The 20,927-nt window shown below is 47.4% G+C and overlaps 1 protein-coding gene across 25 annotated transcripts in view; it reads left to right on the top strand.

Annotated features, from left to right (window-relative positions):
• Positions 1–20,927, top strand: part of LOC130533371 (neurexin-1a-like) — a 163,120-nt gene that overhangs the window by 53,267 nt on the left and 88,926 nt on the right. For 14 of the 25 annotated variants that reach the window (XM_057046694.1, XM_057046707.1, XM_057046691.1 and 11 more), the window contains 7 exons: positions 1,604–1,905; positions 3,966–3,989; positions 4,999–5,160; positions 7,093–7,534; positions 12,720–13,103; positions 19,081–19,284; positions 20,864–20,890. In XM_057046694.1, coding sequence (XP_056902674.1) covers positions 1,604–1,905; positions 3,966–3,989; positions 4,999–5,160; positions 7,093–7,534; positions 12,720–13,103; positions 19,081–19,284; positions 20,864–20,890 — 1,545 coding nt within the window. The remainder of the gene's footprint in view (positions 1–1,603; positions 1,906–3,965; positions 3,990–4,998; positions 5,161–7,092; positions 7,535–12,719; positions 13,104–19,080; positions 19,285–20,863; positions 20,891–20,927) is intronic. The other 11 variants (XM_057046708.1, XM_057046706.1, XM_057046696.1 and 8 more) reach the window with 3 other exon arrangements.

The raw sequence follows: 20,927 nt of genomic DNA, 5'->3' as shown, positions 1-20,927 counted from the left end.
TCATATCCTGTGCGTAAATGCAGCTTCAGAAATACTGAATCTATTAGAATTTTGTTAGTTTGAGCTTTTGAGTGAGCGTTTATGTCGCCAGCGTTATGCTACATGAGGGCGTCGGACTATTAACCTTGCATTAAAAGAAGCCTTTACTACTGTGCTTTTAGAAAAACGTGATTTAGCCTGAATGAATAGTAAACACTGGTGTGTGTGTGTGTGTGTGTGTGTGTGTGAGAGAGAGAGAGAGAGAGCAGAGAGCTGGGAAGGACTCCAGCTCCTCTGTCTGTCTGTTATGTGGCCACTGGTGTTGTGGATGGGGTTGGGCTGGGTTTAGTGGAGAGAACAGAGGTGTGTTTTCCTCACTGATGCTGCACATCGACATTGAGGGAATAACCAAAGGCTGGTGAGCTCCAGTCAACTTCAGTTAGGGGCTCTTGCAGTTTTCCCAGTGGTGCACTATATTGCCTTAAAGGAGAAATCAATGAGGTGATAAATTGTAATGGACAGCAGCCCTTTTTATTTGCTGTGTTGCTGCAGCCCGCTCTTAAGTGGGTGCTTGCATTCGAATGTAAGCTTGACTTTATATAATTCTGCTCTCCAGTTATGATAATTGAGTTCTTTGGTCCATTTGTGTTTTATTTTCCGCTTGTGGCTGTAGCGGTTCGTTACCTGAATCAACACGGCATCACCCTCTAACACTGGGGCCACTTTATTTTATCTTAGGCTAACGACGTTGAGGTTGTTACCATTGTTTTTGCCACAGAGTGACATATGTAGCGGAGCTATTTTCAGTGGTGGTAGGAGGCTCTCCAGAGCTTTCTGGCAGGTTCTATATTCCAACCATTGAACCCTGTCGTGCTATGGAAGAATTAATCAGACAGATATGATTCACGGTTTCAAGGAATGTGGCAGCTGATGATTCTAATATCCCTTTATTACACCTCCTGGATTTGTGGATGTAGCTGAGCAAAGGTGTCCCACCTGCTGGATATTTTTAAAAGATGCTTTTGGGTGATACAGGAGAAGAAAACATATGTGCCCTACCTTGTTTGCAGCTGTTACTTGCGAGCAAATGATTTGCATTAACCAGCATCGAAAGGGATCAGAAATGACGCATATCTTTGGAGGTTAGCATGCTAGTAACATGCTCACATGCTTTCTCCCACACACACACGGTTTCTCTATGTGTTGTGATTGTGCAGCATGACCTCTAAGGTAATAACAATGTGACTGGAACCATTTGGCAAATTCAGCATAACCACATGATATTTGGATTATTCCATTAACAGAAATAGCGTTCCTTAAAAGGAAAACTCTCCCTTAATCAAAGAATTCTAGCAATAGCAGCTAGCTGTAGCAGTTAAATCTACTTTAATGCAAAGTGCTTGCTAATTTAGCAAGGTACCAATCTCCCATTATTGAAACATTCGGTTGTTGTGATTCTACAGTCCTGGCAGGTAGAACTGGGTCAGGTAGGTGTTTGTCCGGCATCCATCAGTTCTCCGACAGCTTCTTTAGTTTGGTTATTAAGTATTTGCCGGCTGTGTCCACATGGCCCGAAGCGGCAGAGATATTAATCCAAGACCTTCCTCTTTCTTTGTCTCTGCAGGAAAAGAGGAGTACGTCGCCACCTTCAAAGGATCCGAGTTCTTCTGCTACGATTTGTCCTTGAACCCGATTCAAAGCAGCAGCGATGAAATCACGCTGTCGTTCAAAACCCTGCAGCGGAACGGCCTGATGCTGCACACGGGAAAATCCGCCGACTACGTCAACCTGGCGCTGAAAAACGGGGCTGTCTCGCTCGTCATTAATTTGGGGTCCGGAGCCTTCGAAGCTCTGGTGGAGCCGGTCAATGGGAAGTTTAATGACAATGATTGGCATGATGTCAAAGTAACGAGGAACCTCCGCCAGGTAACCGTGGTGAGGGTGACGCGGGGGCTCAGGAACTGAAGCAGAGCTTAGATCATTACCATCGTGCAGTATATTGTTTTACCTTTCAGGCACTTTCAGGCGGGGCGGCCAAAAGAAATCAGGCTGCTTTATGGCAGAGAGGAACCGACTGCACCTGAGCAGAAACCAAGAAAAGCCCAAATTCACATGATGTTACGTTACATAAGACAGGATATGTTATTGGTTTCACTAATGAGGACCTCTAATTCACACTGAGCCTCCATAATATCAGTGGAGGGGCGTGATTGTCCAGGAACTAGTGTCCCCGGCTCTGGGTCCCATCCTGGGGCCAGGTCAAGGGAAAATCTCTGATATTTCTTCTGCCTGCAGAACGCCGACGCTATGACTTCAAGCTCCACGAGCGTGGCCTTGAAGTCTCACCTCATATTTCCAAAGAGAGCACTGAGTAACGGCCTGACCTGTTTTCTTCAGGAATCTCATTCGGCAGCTTGGGCCAATTACATTTGTTCATCTCGGAGCGCCGTTCGCCCGCGGCCATGCCGGCTCATTATTGGAGGGCCGGCTGGGATCCCGACGGGAGCGGGAGCAGAGGCGCCGGTGCTGTGGAGGAAACGATTACAGCTTCACATTTAGGAAAAAAAAAACGTTCACCTGCGAAAAAAACAGAGCGTCCTGCTGAAATTCAGAGGTCGTCGCCGTGATGCTCACCTCCGACAGCAGCTGCTCACCTCTTAGTCCCCGTTGTCAGTCAAGCCTTGGCTGTACCTGATTGGCTGGTGGTGAAGACTTGCTTTCCAGGACTCGGTGCTACGTATCTCGATCCAGACGCAGCAATATGTCTCTCCCCAGCCTTTGCCTTATAGCCTATTGATCTGATGTCTCGTTTTTTTAGTTTCCCATTTTTAAAAAGGTTCTTTTGAAGAAGTTCCAGCTCGACTTTATTGCCAGAACAACATGTGTCTGCTCATGGTCGTCATCAGGCCCCGAGGTGCTTTTAGCCTCGTAATAGCGAATGCAGGAGAATTGCAGGAGTTCTGACCTCTCGTGGACAGCCAGGACCAGGGTTGAACCACCAGGAAGACTCTTCCTCTCCTCTTTTTGAGAAGATAAATGTTTGCATACAAGTTCAGTTTGAAGGGATCATTTCACCCCGCTGTAATTCCAAGGAGCGGTCTCGGAGGGCCAGGCAGCGCTCCTTCTGGGTCAGACCGGTACCCGGTCAGAAAGCCTTAACATGGGCAGAAACTGGGTCATCTTGGGGAGCAAAAACAAACACCACCAGATACAATAACAGAAATCAGATTCATTTTAGGAGGGACGCAAACATCCAGGTGTGTCGAGACACGTGGGATTCCGGCTGATGTGATTAATGTCACGCTCGGCTCCCGTGTGGCACAAGCAGATTCTCCCGTTGCCAACGGCAGGAGGCCCGGTGACATCTTTGCATAGTCTTAATGTATCTGCTGACGCTTCTGCCTATTTTTACCCCTGAATAAAACTGAAATCCAATCAAGCGTCCTCAAGCCCCCTAAATAAATAACAAACCCCCCCCCCAAAAAAAAAAATCTTGATTGCCTCCTGCACATCGAAGGGGAAATTTTCGGCCTACAAAATGGATGCAGCTGGCTCCAAATGGTGGAAAGCCGAACGCACGCTGCGCGGGGGAAGAGCGCGGTCCCCCGGAAGAGAAAAGGCCCATTTGGGGATCATCAATAGCGCCCAACCTCTACAGCCAATCAGAACCCGAGTTAGGACACCACTTCCTGCCATGATAGGCAGGTCTGAGGTTTTAAAACCGCCAAACGGAGCTGGGAGGGTGTCCCTCTGCTAGGTCCTCACCGTGCTTTTTTCTTGTTAAACTTATTTTGCCCGCCCCCCCCCTTTTCCTCGACGTTACTAACACGCTTCCTGAAACTAACATCACTCATGGAATGTGTCATTCTACTAACCAGTATGGTTTTTAACAATGTACTAACAGTGTTGATCATCATATGATTTGAGTAACAGTCGTTATTCTGTTCACAGTTTTTAATTTCCTTTCTCCCCCCTTTTCCACATAGCACTCAGGCATTGGACACGCTATGGTAAACAAACTACCTTGTTCGGTAGACACCATTCTAATTGTTCCTTAGTTTGGGTTTGCCGTGTGTTTCTTTTTTAATTTCTTAACCGTAGACTTCATTTATCAGAACCCAAAAAAAAGGGGGTAGGGGATTGCGGTTGGTACTCTTCTGCTTATTTTTGGATCCTGTTTTTATTTCTCGGTCCATTCATTGGTTTCACCCTCTTTGTTTCCTGTCCAATTCTGTTTGATCCACGTTTTTTAGGAGCATCATTTCCAGCCTTTTTCTATCAGACTGTGGCTGATATTGAGGGCCTCCTCCCCTGACGCTCTTTGCCTCAGCCAGTCGTATCCCTCCATTCACTTTGCATGGCATGGCTGCTGAGTTACACGCTGCCCCCCCCCCCCCCCCCCCCATGTTTGTAACCCCCGATTCTCTTGCACTTTTTCTTTTTGTGGCTTTTGTAGTGGTCGTAAGCGCCCTGCATGCATTGTGCAAAAACACTCTTCATCCCGAATGTGGGCTTGGGACTGTTTTCTTTTTGTACGGCCACGATCAAAAAGAAAAGCCAAATGCATGCACGGTTGTGTTTAACCTCCTCAGCCATTGTCCTATAATTTAGGATAACTGCTTTTTGGAGCAACCTGGCACGTTTTCGATATCTTTTGCTGGACGTACTAATGTGAGACTGGTGATTAAACTAACCCAGTTGACATCCTACTAACACCATTTTTGTGTCTGCTAAAGTACTTTTGAGTTGCACCAGGGCTATACTAACTCTCCAGTTCACTAACTTTCACTAACTCCAGTAACATTCCTTCGAAGGTTTCAACTCTTCCAACTAATAAAGATGGACAAAATAAACATGAGCAAAAACAAGCAAAAAGACCTTGAAGACAGACATGAAAATGGGATTAAAACAAAAAGAGGCCCGCCTGTCATTGACAACAAGAAGGAAAAATCATTCATGCTGCAATAAAAACGGCCGTCTGAGTACAGTTTGCACTTTTCCGTGTGTTTCGTTGTCTAGGTAACGATATCCGTGGATGGAATTCTAACCACCACGGGTTACACTCAAGAGGACTACACCATGCTAGGTTCGGACGACTTTTTCTACGTTGGAGGGAGTCCCAGCACGGCCGACCTCCCCGGCTCTCCAGTCAGCAACAACTTCATGGGCTGTCTGAAGGAGGTAAAGGCTCTCTTGTAGTGGTGGGTGTCGGGCAGTCGGACCGTCCTCACCTTCTGGACATCAGAACACATCCCTCCGCCCACGGACTGATCTGGTCTCATCGCTTACAGTTTACTTGAATTTCTTTCTCGTCTTTTTCTTGTAAACTTTTTTCGCTCCTCCGCCCCCTCATCCCACTCGAACGTATACGAGGGTTTGAAGGCACCGCTCTAACTGTTCATCTTGTTGCAGGGTTCACTGTAAAAGCAAGGGGCGCACGCCATTATTATTCCATACTTCACCCCTAGAGATAAAAAAAAGAGATGGTTTGGCAAGTAATTTCCTCAGCGAAGGCTTCATAAGTTATACCTTTCACTTGAAGCTGTATGGTAGGACTATTTATTTTAGGTGCTTAATGGGGATTTTGACCTACAGCATTTAGTACTTGAACCACCAGGGGTACATTATAAAGATATCTAGATGGAAAAACGTCCACTAGAAAGGTAGATCCAGTGGCTTCTCGTTGAAAAGCTTCTCCCTCTCTCCTCCTTGCCTTCTTCCACTTGCTCCTTTGCTGCCCTACATTTTTGTCTCGCACCTCGAGCACAGTCTGTCCTCTGCGTTGACAACCTCTCGAAGAGGTCCGAGGCAGCTCGGTTTAATGAGCAGGTCGGGTGCAGTACATTGTGTCTGCACGGCGTGTGTAGCTCATTACAAGTCTGGCTGTTAAGGGTGTGTCTCAGTTAACTACACGTCTCTAAGGTGCCGTAAATGGGTTGACAACCTGGTGAGTATGACGGGTGTTGAGAGCTGGCCTCTCTGCTAACTACAGCTGCTGCTCCCAGTGTCCTGAGATCCATCCACCAGATTGCTCCAGACTATAGTGCACGTGTGTGAGTGTTCCCAGTAGCTGTGAAACATACATAATTCTCCCCCGTGTTATTTGTTCCTGTATTATTTAGTTTTACTGCCCCATGCGGATGTCAATACTAAAAGGATCCAGTAACCCTGCTCACTGTAAAATCAATGGTTGGTTTAATTTACCTTGACAAGCTTGGTGCATCAATTCCTACAGAGGAATCAAAGACCGGCGTCTTGACAGAAGTTCGCATGTGTTGTGTGCATGTCGCACTCCTGTTGTTTCTAGAAACAGCATCACACAATTATTTTACTCTGTTTCTGCCCGCCTGGCTGCTGGTTCCGGTGGTAAAACAGTGGCGCAGTGCTAGCTCAGCCGTCTTAGGGCTAGCTTGATAACTAAGCTAGCTTAATGACAAGCACTTGCAACAAACGCTGCAACACTTGGACTCTGTAAACGTGGCCTTTCTGTCCAGGAGAGAGGAGAACATCCCTCCACCATTTTCACTTTTTTCCCCATTCCCTGTGCTGTCAGGCAATTCTTGTCTAATTAATAGTTTCATTCATTTTATTCTTTAATTTATTCATGTAATTTGCAACAAAGGAGAGTTTTTTATTCAACCAGGATAAAAATAAAGATAAGGGAATAAAATAAAATCCTGACATTAATATTCTTTTCCTTGTTGTCTGATACAGTCAGCCATGAAACCCATTTACCAGAAACTAAGCCTAACTAACCTGATGCTAATGTGCCCCTGTGAGCATCTACCTGAACAGTCAGACGGAGCCGATCTGACTCGGTGATAAACATAAAGCTCCACGCAAACACAATCCCATCGGATGTGTCCCCGTTTTCAAGTGAACACGTGGCAACAAACCAAGAACATGGGCAGCCTTATCCACAAGAGTAACAAATGTGTCCTGCGAGGGACAATATTCGGCAAATCGGAACGTCACTTCATGGAATGTTGTAGTGCTGTGCTTGAGAATGTAAATGTAATAAAGAGCTCAGCGGAGTCTTGACTTGTGGTTGGGAGACCACATCTCATGGTCAGAATTAACCAGTTTTCTTTTTTTTTATTTAATTCTTTCTAGGTTGTGTACAAAAACAATGACGTGAGAATCGAACTGTCCAAGCTGGCCAAGCAGGGCGATCCCAAGATGAAGATCCACGGCACCGTGGCCTTCAAGTGTGAGAACGTGGCTACCCTGGACCCCATCACGTTCGAGACACCCGAGTCTTTCATAGTTCTCAACAAGTGGAACGCCAAGAAGACGGGCTCCATCTCTTTTGACTTCCGCACCACGGAGCCCAACGGCCTCCTGCTCTTCAGCCACGGGAAGTCCAAGCAGCAGCCGAAAGATTCCAAGATTCCCCAGACTCCCAGGGTGGACTTCTTTGCCATCGAGATGCTGGATGGCCATTTGTACCTGCTGCTGGATATGGGCTCGGGAACCACCAAAACCAGGGCGGTCAACAAGAAAGTCAATGATGGAGAGTGGTACCACGTAGACTTCCAGAGAGATGGCAGATCAGGTATTTTTCTGCTTCTATAGCATTTTTTTTTTTTTTTTACAAACTAGATCCGTCCAAACTCTACCTACTACATACTTTAAATCAGGGGTGGGCATCGAGGGCCATATCCAAGCCAGACTTTCTGTCCTGCAGGTAAACACTCTCACCTGGGGTTCCATTTACCTTGCTGAAAGCATTTCCTGCCTGGTAGGATGCAAATCCCGGCTTGAATTCAACCCTCGAGGAATAAATTTGACCTCCTCTGATGGGCACGTCCAATCCATGAAGGCTAGAATCCAGCCAGGTTTTGCATCCTACCAGGGAGAAACCGCTTTCACCAAGGTAAATGGAACCCCAGGTGAAAGTATTTACCTGTAGGACAGAAGGTCTGGCTTGGATACGGCCCTCGAGGGCTGGATTTGCCCACCCCTGCTTTAAATGCTTGATTCCGTGTCATCTTAGTCCAACCCACAGGGTCACAGTTAAAGACCCACTATCGCACAAACCCGCTTTAATGCAAATCTGAAGACTTCGACCCCCTGAATCAATATGACACGTGTTATCATATCTGATGCACACTTACCACAAATACCTTTGCCCTCCCTCTCATCCTGTCCTCTGAGCCATGGGCTGCACCCCTCCGCTCCCTGTTGATCTGCTTATCTAAGCAGCAATTTGTTAGTGTGTGCTTAGAGCCAAGGCCTTGCAATGTCATGCTGCAAATTAGATATACCCCTTGACCATGTTTTCCATTCCATCTTAAGAGGTGGAAATTAGATTAACTGTTTCATTACCCCGCCACCAAGCACCGGTTTGGTGTCTATATTGAGCCCTGCCTCAGTGAAAGCAGGTACGGTTTATGTTTTGTAGCCACATTAGTCACCAAAATGTTAATTTTGGGGAATTGTCAATATCAATTCAGCTCAATTACTGAAGTTGAGGGCAGTCAGTGGCGTCACAGACAGTTTTTCAGTGCTCGGTTCTTTGGATTTATCTCATGCAGCACGGAAGAAAAGATGTGGGTGACTTCAAATATCATAAATCTAAACAAAATCTAATTATGGTAGCCAGACAATAAGGAAGGCTGTCTCCCTAAATTAGATTGTGCTCATCATCTGTCTTGTAATGCCCACATGCTCCTATATTACACACACACGCACACACACACAAATACACAAAAGCTATCAAACATCTCCTTTTTTGTTAGCTGAGCTCTCTCCATTTGCTCCTCTCTCTGTCTACCCTTCCTGCGTTTCCATGGAAACAGGAGGTGGTCTCTCCCAGGACCGAGACAGTTACTGCACTGTGCTGTACTGTGCTGAGCTTCTCACTAATGACATTTCACAATGATTTCCCCTCTTTTCCTCAAGTCGCCACCTCTTACAGAGCGACTTCTGAAAGCCGCTTCCTATTGTCTGTGGATTAAGGCTAAACAACGACCTTTGTGCCCTTACCGAGTCTCCAAAGCTGCAGAGAATGTGCAATTGTGGATGCGTGCACGTGCCGTCCTCCTATATCTGAACTCGTGTGTGTTGTCAGTCCCTTAAGCCACACAATACACCATTATTGTGGAGTGTATAATACATCACACGGCATATTAGGAGTATTTCAGTCCTTTTGTTTTGAAAAGGTCCTGTGTGACTTCCATTCCCACTGGGTGCATGTAAATTTAATGGTGCATGAAGTAGAAAATTTGTGCAAATCCACTATTACAAAAGCCTTGACAACAGCCCTTCTAAACACGGACTTTTGTATTGAGTCGGTTCCATAAATTAGAGCTCGTATTCACACAGACACTGAGGAGCTGCGTCGTCTTCATCCCTTTGCTTATTCCTGGGTGTCGGAGCGCCCAGCGGGGTCCCGACCCCCCATCAATCCTGGGAAGTCAATATGGAAGAGCATGGTAGTATAGTGGTTATTGCTGTTAGTGGAGGGCCGTGGGTTTGCCCCCACCCCAGAGTCCATTTTAGAGGCAGAATATGCATTTTCTTTTACTATAGTAAAAACTGTTTCGTTTTTCAACCATCCCATATAGACTAGAAATAGAAATTCATGTTTGACCTCCAATTTTACACTAGTCTCTTATAGTTTTTGCTAAACAGCATAACAGCAAAAGAGAAAAAGCGTTCCAAATATAAAGAGAAGGTGAATTTTCTTTGATACTTTATGCATACCTAAAGAAAATAGCCGCCAGTTCTCTTTTCCAGCATCTGAGTTTACTGAACCTAACATTCACTTTCGGCACTCACGCAAGCCTGGTTATTATCCTGGTGGATTCTGGATATCCGTGCAGGCGTTCACATGGAAGAGATGGAGATTCAGCATATGACCAGCTGTAAACATGACAAGTCCTCTGGCAGCAGCGCTGCAGGGTCGGCTGCCAAATGTGAGAAGCACAGCGAGCAAAATGAATCGGGGAGCGTGAATGTGCAAGTAATAAACTGCTCCGTTGAGCTAGGCGTCATTTATTTATCGCATGCGTTGACGGCCGTGTTTCATTATTTTAAAGGCACATTCATGGCTTTAGCCTTTAGCCGTTGCATCCAGCATCCTTAGCTTAAACAAATGAAGAAAAAGTCCCAATATAAAGATATCAAAGCTGCAAGTTACATCTAAAAATGACGTATAATCAAAATAATCATATTTTATCAGGCGATAAGACCGTTACAGGCTACAGCTGCAAGTGTGGCGGATCATGGTTCGTGTCCTCTCAAGTTTAGCCATCTTTTAGTTCAGGAAGCAAATGCTAACATCTCCTAAAACTCAATGCATTAGAGACGCTAAAAGACTTTCTGCTTTTAAGTGAGGGCTTCTGGGCTGGGGAGTGCTGCAGGTCAGTCATCAAAGAGGTTCCACAGACATCGCTCACTTCCTGCCAAAATCATGGCCGCCACTCCTTCACACTTTGTAGAATGTGCAGCATCCGCGCACGCAGCCACTCCGACGGAGAGGGGGAATCCAATCACATGGAGAGGTTTGGCTGTATCGCCTTAACTGGATTGCGGTAATCCTCCGTCTAACATGTTTTGGGGATGTGTGTGTGGGGTTAAGGGACATCAGGCCATGTTGAGCCTTGCAGCCAGTGCAGGAAGTGCAGATCTGTCACTCCTTCAGCGTTGCTGCTGTAGTAACACTCAGACTTATGAGGTTATGGAGTATGTCAGCCTTTGAATAGTCTCCCATATTCACTGACCACTTTTAAACCTTCTTTAACTGCCATTGTTTCTTCAGATATCCTCAGCTGCTGTGTTCCTTTATTTGCCTTTTTATCTGCCATCATATACCCCACTTCCTCCTCTTTTTCTTCCTTTCCCAGACAACTTTATCTCCTTGTTAACATCTTGTTCTTTACCCATCTCCTCCTCTTTTATGTTCACTCGCATTAGAGGAGACGCGTTCCCTTCCCTCTGGGCTATGAAAGTGGCTCCTCCAATGTGCATATGTATGTTTTTTGTTGCTAGCGTGGTGGTGGCAGATGTCCCCATGGGAATGCATAGAATCTTCTGAAACCCTGCTGTCTACGCCTTCCTATACATGATTGTGACAAGTAAATAGGGCTCTCTGAACAGATGGATAAAATATGATGACATTCTTCTCCTGTTTGCCACTTTTATCAACTTAGACAACCATCCGTACATCTGGTGTTGTTTACTATTTATGAGCACATATTAAACTATTTAAAAGGCCATTACTGTTTTTTTTTCTCCTCTTTTTCCAGTCTTTACAAAGCGGTGCTAAAACCAAAGGGGATTCTAGGCTAGATCCCACCACTACTTCCTGTCATACAGTGAGAATATATGGAAAGGAAGTAGATACTTCCATCACAATGACATGCCAGACACCTGCATGACCAAAAAGAAGAAGAAAAAAAAAGTACCCACAATAATGAGTTTGAGTTTTGTAGTGAGCTCATTAGCTGTTACCTGAAGGGAGCTGTTCTGGCTGCATGAGGTGCGGCTCTTGCCAAGTGTCCAGAGCTTGGAAGTCACAACAGCTGCGGTGGGAGAAAGCTAAGACGTGAGATAGATCGCTAGCGAGAACAGATGCTGAGACCAAAGCCTTGAGAAAAGAGCTGGACCATGTGAGCGGGATCAGGTTAATTACTGCGAATTTGGGCTTTAGCTGCCATCTGATCAATCCATCTATCTCTAACTAAGGCTAAAGGCTATTGGCTAATAGTTAATCATGCTAATTCTGTCATGGTTTTCACCTGCCACTCAAAATGCAAATGATGATTTTTTTTTTTTTTCCTTTTCATTTTCTATCTCCTCTGCATCAGTGGCCAGTGCAGATCCTCGGCAGTGAGGTATATAGATTACCAGACGCACACTCGGGCAGCTGCCATTAATTACCGATTCACAGTGGCTTCTACTCCAAGAGTAACAGATCCATATACAAATTAATCACAGCGGTCTGAGTCAGTGAGGCCTTCCTCTCCGCAGCTTTACAGTCCAGTCATGTCCGGTGTTGTTTACCGCGCTCAAGATCGAGAATTAAACCTGAATGAGAGCAATAAATCATGGCGAGGAAACACACAAAGTCTCGGCACAGGTTTATGTGTTGGCGGGGGCAAACATACGGAGAGACAAGGTGAAAAAAAACAACCCCTAGCCCCTTAATCAAGTTCTAAAAGATGGCTATGATGGGCTTTTTCCCCTTATCTTTAGTCGGTTGGCCGGCCAAAATGAAAGAGGCAGCAATAATTTTTCTTTTCCTCTCCTTTTTTTATGACCACTGCTTTATAGATAAAGAAGATTTATTATGGGAAGTCCAAGGAAAATGGAGAGGATACTCCGAGGGGTCCTAGATTAGGCTACTAATAGACTAGCTGTCCTGTGATTAATGTGTGTTATCATCCCTCATCAGTCACTGTAAACGAAGAAAACCCTGTCTCTGTCTGGATAGATAGCACTAATTAAGCTAATTTCTTCATCAAATCATGTATGATTGGGCCTCCTAACATGTTTCTGAAGAGTTTTGACAGCGAGACCACAGGTGGGGGAGCGACAAAATACCAGTGGCCAGATTAAGAGGAAAAGGACATGAAGGAAGCCAAAATGACCATCAGTAGGATGATTTATAGATGTAGGATATGCAGCTCGTGAGAGAGGATGATGCAGAGCAGGAGGGATGAAATATGTGGTATCACACTGTCAATGACACAGCAGCAAAAAAGCACCTGTACCAATGTTTCCTTTATTTTTAGGTACCATTTCCATCAACACTCTACGCACCGCTTACACGGCCCCTGGGGAAAATGAGATCTTGGACTTGGATGATAATCTTTACCTTGGAGGTCTACCAGAGAACAAGCTGGGCATGGTGTTCCCCACTGAGGTGTGGACGGCGTTACTCAACTACGGCTATGTGGGCTGCATCCGGGATCTTTTCATTGATGGACAGAGTAAGGACGTCCGCCGCCTGGCCGAGATCCAGAAGGCGGCCGGGGTCAAGCCCTCGTGCTCCAAGGAGCCTCCCAAACAGTGCTTGAGCAACCCCTGTCAAAACAACGGCGTGTGCCGGGAAGGCTGGAACCGCTACGTGTGCGACTGCTCTGGGACCGGGTACCTGGGCCGCTCCTGCGAAAGAGGTAGGACTTTTTGCAGAACGCTCGGCGTCTATTGGGTTAATCTGTGTTGGTTTACGACGCTTCACAGCACCGCGCGCCCACCTTTTCACACCCACATAGCTGAGGTGGGCATGAATCAGCAAAAATGTGAATATATTTGGGCTCACAGGAACCGGAAAAGCACCCATTTTAAGCGCAGGCACCGTATTTTAATTATCGTCTGAGCTCTTTTGAAGTGAAGTTTGTACAGTAGCACCAGACAAAAGCCTCTTATCCAGGCGTGTAATGGAATTTCCACAGCATTTAAACAAAAACCCGGAGCAAAGTAAGTCTGAGAACGTGCAAGCGGAGATGCAAAGTCCCAGACAGGCAGGTCGAGTGCTGAGTGGCTGACGTTCATCGACGCTGACTGGCAGGTGACGGATGCCCGGTTGATGCGCTGCGGGTCACGTCCGCCGTGCACACTGGCCTGTAAATTGGCTGTCTTCTGCTAAGCATTTGGCTCATCAAACCACTCGCTCATGACTGGACCCGGTGCCGAATACTCATCCTAATTACTTGTTGAGAATAGAAGTACCATCGGGGATTGTTCAAGAGTCCGCCAAGAACTTTAGCTCTTAAAGACCTTATAGACGAGCGCAGCAACTTTTAAGCTGTTTCCTTATTAGACTAGACGACAACATGATGAAGCCCTAAAATTATAAAACAAAGACCAATCTTCACATTCTTGGAAGCAGGATGTCTCAGGATTGACCGATTTAAAATATCCACCTTAGGGAACTTCCCTTGACCACCGTTTTGATGACTAGTCCGTGGCCTAATCAAGCTAGTCATTAGAGTTAAGGGTTAAAAATAGATATAACGAGCTATGTAGCTGAAAGGTGTGAGAGGTCTGCCAGAGTTTTTAGCTCATTTGAGTCGCTGGCATTGATTTCTATCATTTCCTAACAGCTTATTCTTGTAGATGAGCAGGCCGAAGCAGACAGACGGATGCCCGAGTTCTCAATTAAAAATCAAGCTGTAACCTGACAAGCAGCTGTTACAAACTAGTTAGCTGTGGAGAAAGGATCCGTACACCAGCACAACATCTGGACCATAGAACCACGCCGGGGATTATTTCATCACGCTTGGCTTATAATTTGAGCCGTGAAACAGCGCCGCGAGTGTCCGCTGAACTGTCATCACTGCAGTTCTCTGTTAATGAACGCCAGAACGGCTGGGAAACGCGATCTCCATGAACACGTGGAGCTCTAATTGGATAAACAATCTCCAAAGCAGAACAGAAAGCTAGAAGCTCACAGAGAATCCCTGCTGTCGAGAGCTGGAAGTGTTTAACGCTTGGCCCAGGTCTGCAGTGTCTCCTGTATTTAACATGGCGGCTATTCCGAGTCAACAAATGTATTTATATGTAACATCTTGCAGTAGTCTTGGAAAAGTCTTGCTTTGATGAAATAATAGTATTATTAAAGTTTGATAAAAGCTTTAACGATAAACATATTGTAGTAATAGTGGCTGATGTTACACGGGCAAGTCATTTGTCAGGTTTTGTCGGCGAAGGAGCCTGAGCGTTAGCCAGCAGGGCGTGAAAGTAATTCGCAATACTCGGATTCGGATCCCAGAGGCGTCTGACCTCGGGGAGGCAGGGGAGGTCTGGGCGCTGGTCGAGACCTGCAACATGTAACGAGGTTAGTTGTCCCGCGCACGCACCAGCGCGACGCGTCGTCCATTTGGTGCATTTGACCTCCCTCTGCCACCGTCACACGCCGCCACAACACGCCTCCCGCAAGTAGAGGGGAGCGAAAATCCCATACATGGAGTTGGAATCCTGTGTTTGGTTTAAAAAGCAAATGGCCAGAACGCTCAGTTCTGCAGAGAGCTGAGGCCAGACTCCATTCCAAAACCCCCTCGCTCGGAGGTGACCTTTCTCAATCTGTACTTGCTATAAAATGAACACCCTGCCAACTATTCTGGCTGTCAACTCCGTCCCACTTCTCCACGGTGCTAGCGTGCCTTCCTGGAGGCCAAGCAGATACGCTTCACATTCCAACGCAGACCAGTTTGTTTTTCTTATTCCCCTTTGAAGAGGAACACGCGGTCCAGTCGCTCACTACGATTATCCAGAAGAGATTGCACAACGAAGATCTGAAAATGGAAATTCAATTTCAAGTTTTCTCTTCCTGGAAAAAGAAAGGGGAAAAAAAAGGAAAATAGCACATTAACTCCAGCTGGAATGAAACGCATCCCACACAGTCACACGGCGCTCCGCGGTTTCCGTGTGACTCTTTCACCTTTATTCTTGCGTAAGACGATCCCAGAGTTGGGCCGCGGAGCGTGTTTGGCTTAATGCTGCTGGTTACCGGAGGATCCTGGCAGAAGCAAAGGCGGCAGGGACGATCCAACGTCCTCTGCATTCTGACACGTGACAGAATTCCAGGATGGAGCTGAGAGGAAGAACCAAAGGAGCAAGCGAGGCAAGCAGAGTCCTGACTCCTGTCTCCGACACTGTCGTTATGGCCGATCTCCTCGTGCACTTTCATTCCTGCTAATGAGTTGACAGGAATTAGGGCAGAGTGCATGGGGGAAGTGGAATGGGCACTGGATCCAGATTGTTTCACTTCACTGGGATAATTACGTTTTCCTCAGAGTGTCTTTGGACTCAAAAATATCTAATCCAGCCTGACCTCAACTCCAAACAATAGCGGGGAATGGTGCAGCTGCGCACGCCATTGCCTCCCCTCTCCTCCCCTCATCTGCTCCCTGAACGAGCCTCTCCTGGCATCCACAGCCATGTGTCTTCCAGTCGTCTCTGGTCCGTGTTGGAGACTGGCATCATTTATGGTTTTGTGTGGGAGCGGTGGTAGAGAAGATGGGGCCTGGAACGCCGCCAGCTGTTTTCGTGGCTCCAGATTGCCTCCGCACTAGCAGGACGAAGCAGGCACCAGCAGGCCGAGGAGCTGTCAAAAGAATTAGCTGAGCTCTCACTTATCCATGCATGGTGTACCACCCGGTGGCAAAACACAGCTACTACATATGGCGGAGGAGGGCGCCGACGAGGAGCAGGAGGTGGAGCTCTTGAATAGAACCATGGAGCTATTTGCCCTATTTTACAATGTTAATTAAGCAGACAAAGCAATTTCCCCTCTCACATCCCAAATGTCTACTTCTCCACTGTTCCTCCAGTTGCTAATTAGCCCAAATATTAGTCTTACAGTGAGCGGCTAAGGCGGCCTCCCAGATGGCAGAGTAGCGTAGGTGCACCGCAGCACATACCCCCTAATGAGGTATGATGCGCTTGGTTCCAAACAGCATCTGCATTAGTTTACATGGACAACAGATGGATGCCTGCTTTTAATAACACCAACCAGGCACGTTGCCCCCATCTTTGACCTCCGTTTGTGGCCTTCAAGTCAGGGTTTCTGAGGAAAATGGGAGCCGAGCCTGCAGGCAGAGAATGTGCAGAATGTTACTGGCGAAGGAGAGAGAAAGTTCATCATGACTCAACACAGCAGGGAGGCACATGTAACCTCTTTATCGTGGCTCCTGTAAGTGCCGCATCACTTCTAGCTTGTCGTGAGATATTGAAATGTACCAGCGCTGCACTGCGTGAGCCTGGACGCTGCCTGTCCTGCTCGGCTTGGACGTTCGCGTGGCGTCCAATCTTCCCTGATTACCATGGAAATTACATTTACTGATGAAAACAGTCACAGAGAGAAGTAAACTGATAGAACACATGAACGTAGGTTGCCTTTAAGCAAAAAACAAACTGGTCAGGAAACCTTTGTGATCAGGTGACAGTCATGTGACAGGAACAGGAAGTGACTTGTGGTGGTCACCTGTATTTAGGAATGAAGAAAGGTGCTGATTTCAAGGAAAACTTGTTTTTCTTCCTTTAATATCAAAGGTAAGGGGGGGGGGGTTCTGGGTTCTACGGGTCAAACGTGTGGAGGAACGTCAGCGTGGGTGCACCTTCACTAACACCGGCTTTGCGCCGCAGCATGAGGCCGCCTGGTTAGAGCGTTCCAGGATGATGGATTAGATTATTTACTGTATGCAGGTGGGATGAAATGAACTGGCTCGGCCTGTTTATTTTGGGCACTTAAATTGTCAGCTGCCGGTGGCTCCCATCAGGAGTCGGTCATCAAACGTGCCCTTTGTCGGCCTGTCGCACTAATGTGCACGAGCATGTGCAGCTCCACAGGAGGAGCAGTGACTCAGCCACAGCTTTGAATATTGATTGATAACTGTGAGGAATCAGTATTGCACCTTGACATCCAGCTGGTAGCGCCCCCCCCTTCTCGCCGCTCTTGTTGGTGGCACAGCCTTATTTGTTATTTCTGTAAGTGGGGGCCCCCCCACAGCAATCCCTTCTTGTTTTCTTGTGAAACAGTGCGGCGCTGTGCTTCACAAGGCTGGAACGGAACGCTTGGTTGGGCTCCATCTCCCCTCTGACAGCCTCCTGCTGGGCCAACACCAGAAATCCAGCTTCTGTCAGTTTATCCTCGTACTAAATGCTTAGTGCCATTAAAGGAATTTGGGCTTTTTTTTGGAAGGTGTTTTTTGCTCCCTTTGCTTTATATACAGCTCCTTCACTTGTCAGTTGCTGTAATTTTGCACTCTGGACTTTTTTTTATGGCACTTTAGTCAAACAACGCTAAAGTGGACGCGTAAATGTGCTGTTTTCTTCAGTTATCCTGGACACGAGGTCCACCGGAGTTCTTCATCTTTAATAACTATGTTAAAGTAACATGTTGGCAGCTGCCACCAACATTCGACAACAAAAACCTGATGATTTCAACCGTCCACGGCGATCACGGCTCCCGTTCCAGACGTGCTGGAGTGGAGCTGCCCCCCCCAGCTGGGTGGTCATGACTTTCACGTCAATCTCTGGAGCGCCGGCACTCCAGCAGACACCGTTTGTATTTAAACGCCCCCATTTGGTCTAATCGTACAGCCACAAACGTTTCTCAAAGCGGTCCGGGCGTTTGATTGGCCCGTTTCTCTCCGCCCCTGCCCGGGTTTCTAAATGCTGCTCCTTCCTGTCGCCGCCTGGCAGGAAGTAGACAGGTTAGCAGCGAGAGCTCGTTTGTTACGCTTTCCTGTCATCTGCTGCACATCCCAGGAGGCCCCGGAGAAATTGGATTTGGGTAAGAAATTTGACAGAGTCATCCCAGAGGGAGGGGGTGACATTGGCTGCCTGTGATGGAGGAGTGGCGGTGAGGTGGCGTGCGTTCGTCGGTACACTATCGCCCGCTGCCACTCTGCTTCCATCATCAGCAGCTCAGTAATGGCTGTTATTGGGTTGTGGTTCAGCCATGTTGCTCCGGCCTCCTGCTGCCTCCCCAGGCAGCCGCTCACCTACCTAACTACCAAAAACCGCATGTGTGAATGAATCAGGATGGATGAATCAGGTTTGTATCTCGCCTTCGTGTAGCTTCAGGGAGATCTGGCCGAGGCAGCGCAGTTAGAGCTCCAGACAAGATGTTCAAGAGAAGCAAACCCGACACAACCCCAAAGATTCCACAGTGGCCTCAGGGGAATCACGCGCAGGTGGGCGGAGTCCTCGCCGCGGACACCCACCATTTACCCTTTGCTTTCCCCGACTCCAGCCCACAGAATCATAGCAGACGTCTCCGGGAGAACACCTGCCGTCCAAGACGCCCCCGGATAAGTCTGCAGCCGTCCCCGCGTTTGTCATCTCTGTGGTTTAATCTTTCCCCTCCAAATGGGTTTGATAGTGGATGACCAGGCTGTGCAGGCTGCTGGGCGTCCTCGCTGCAGAGCTATTATCAGAGTGGCATCAGCAGAGTGCATTTGTCTAAAAGACATATAATAGCCTCCCTCGCTGCGTCGGGTGACCTTGTTATTAAATACCCTCCTCTGTAATGTGTTCCTCTCACTGCATTAAATTGTCCTCACAAGTAGGGTATTACTTTACAGCAGCGCCGATCACAGACCTGCAGTTTTTAACCGGGCCTCCTGTTTCTGTCCGCTTATGCAGAGGCAACCATCCTCAGCTACGATGGCAGCAAGTTTATGAAGGTCCAGCTGCCGGTGGTGATGCACACAGAAGCCGAGGACGTGTCCCTGCGCTTCCGCTCGCAGAGGGCTTACGGCATCCTGATCGCCACCACGTCTCGGGACTCGGGTGACACGCTGCGTCTGGAGCTGGAGAGCGGCCGCGTCCGCCTGACTGTCAATTTAGGTAACGCCGCGGATGCACACAGGCGGCCGCAGCATCAGCAGATGTCTCACACACACACACACACACACACACACACACACACACACACACACACACACACACACACGCTATGAAAGGCTTTCAATGCCATGAGTCTGCGACTCTGCGCTCACTGCCAGTTGAACACACAGTTGCCTTCATCCAGCAGGGAATGCTCTCTGTCCGCTCCATCAGCTAACCTGAATTCAACAACCGGCTGCGGACGGCGTTGGAGTGGACGCGTCTCTCTACTGGTCGTTTTCCAATTAGCCCAATTTACATTCAGGGAAGAAATAGTTCTTATGGTTAATAAGATGCAGCAGCCACCTACTATACAACTAATTATCAACTATCTGGGCCCGTTTTTATGATTTTGTGACTTTAGAAATCAGAAAATGTGGGGCTGATATTAGCTGATCACCCTGCTGGTGTTTTGCCCCCACCTGGGACATCAGGAATACCAGGAATCACAAATTAATTTAAGTGTTGCTTAAGACCACGTTCCACCCGCGGATGCTCATTTTCCCATCATGGAAGACACAGCAGCACTCACACTAACCAGGCAGGCGGAGCTGCCCCTTCCCTCTCATCCGTGTTCCTGAAATCAGAGCATTCCCATCACGGATAAGGTCTGTGGTCGTGTCTCTGGCTGTTTGCGCCCACTTTTCTGCTGTGGTTGACGACACACGACAAGCAGGGCCAACTGGGAAGGAGTCCAGTCTAAATGGGTCAAATTTAAAAACAAAATAGCATCTTGAGATTGCATATGCTGCCATTATCAACCTGTTCTAACCAGTTACAGCAACCAAGCTGACCTGGATTGACCGTAACAATCCCTCTTGTTTTCTTAGGATGATGGGAAATAGAGATGTTTTCTCTAAAACAATATATTACTACATTTACAACTATAAATTCATCTGTTAAAAAATCCTAAATTCAGGCTCAGGCCAAAGGACAGGTGTGCAAGATTTGGCGGCACCTGATGGTGAGAATACGAATTGCAAGACACAATTTGTTTTCGTGGTGTGTGAGGGCCTTAGAGCCGCTCCCGGGGCAGTAAACCGGGGTCAAAACGGAGGCACCTGTAATGTAAAATCAGACTCAGGAATGAACAGAAACACAGCGATTCGTCATTTAAGATTATTTAGATAATTCTTAATTCCCGATCTTGGATGCTGGACCGTCATGTCGACGGACGGACAGATGGATGGACACGCCTCCCTGTGGCCCTGCCTGACTCTGACCCAATTCTGATGCTCTCTAACTAATCTAATCGCAACAATGAACAGAAGCGCCCCCGCCGACCTAACCACGTTCTCTAACTCCAACATTGGCTGCAGAAAATAACACGGCCAGCAGCCCGCCCGCAGTTCGGGGGGGTGGGTGGCGGGGCGAGAGCGTCAGAGGACGGCCGGCGTCCGTGTGTGTGTCCCCAGAGGGGTGGACCTCGATGCTTTAATGATGTCTGCAGCTGTAACATTGAAAGATGAATTGATGTCTCATCTATTCTCCCCCCCCACCCCGACCCCCCCCCACCACCACCAACACCTCCACCATCTAGATTGTATGAGGATAAACTGTACGACCAGTAAGTTACCGTTCAGCTTTCTTCTCTCTTGGCTCCT

The sequence above is a fragment of the Takifugu flavidus genome, chromosome 11 (assembly GCF_003711565.1).
Source record: "Takifugu flavidus isolate HTHZ2018 chromosome 11, ASM371156v2, whole genome shotgun sequence".
In the NCBI taxonomy this organism is placed as follows: Eukaryota; Metazoa; Chordata; class Actinopteri; order Tetraodontiformes; family Tetraodontidae; genus Takifugu; species Takifugu flavidus.
This window is presented reverse-complemented; position numbering and strand designations above follow the sequence as displayed.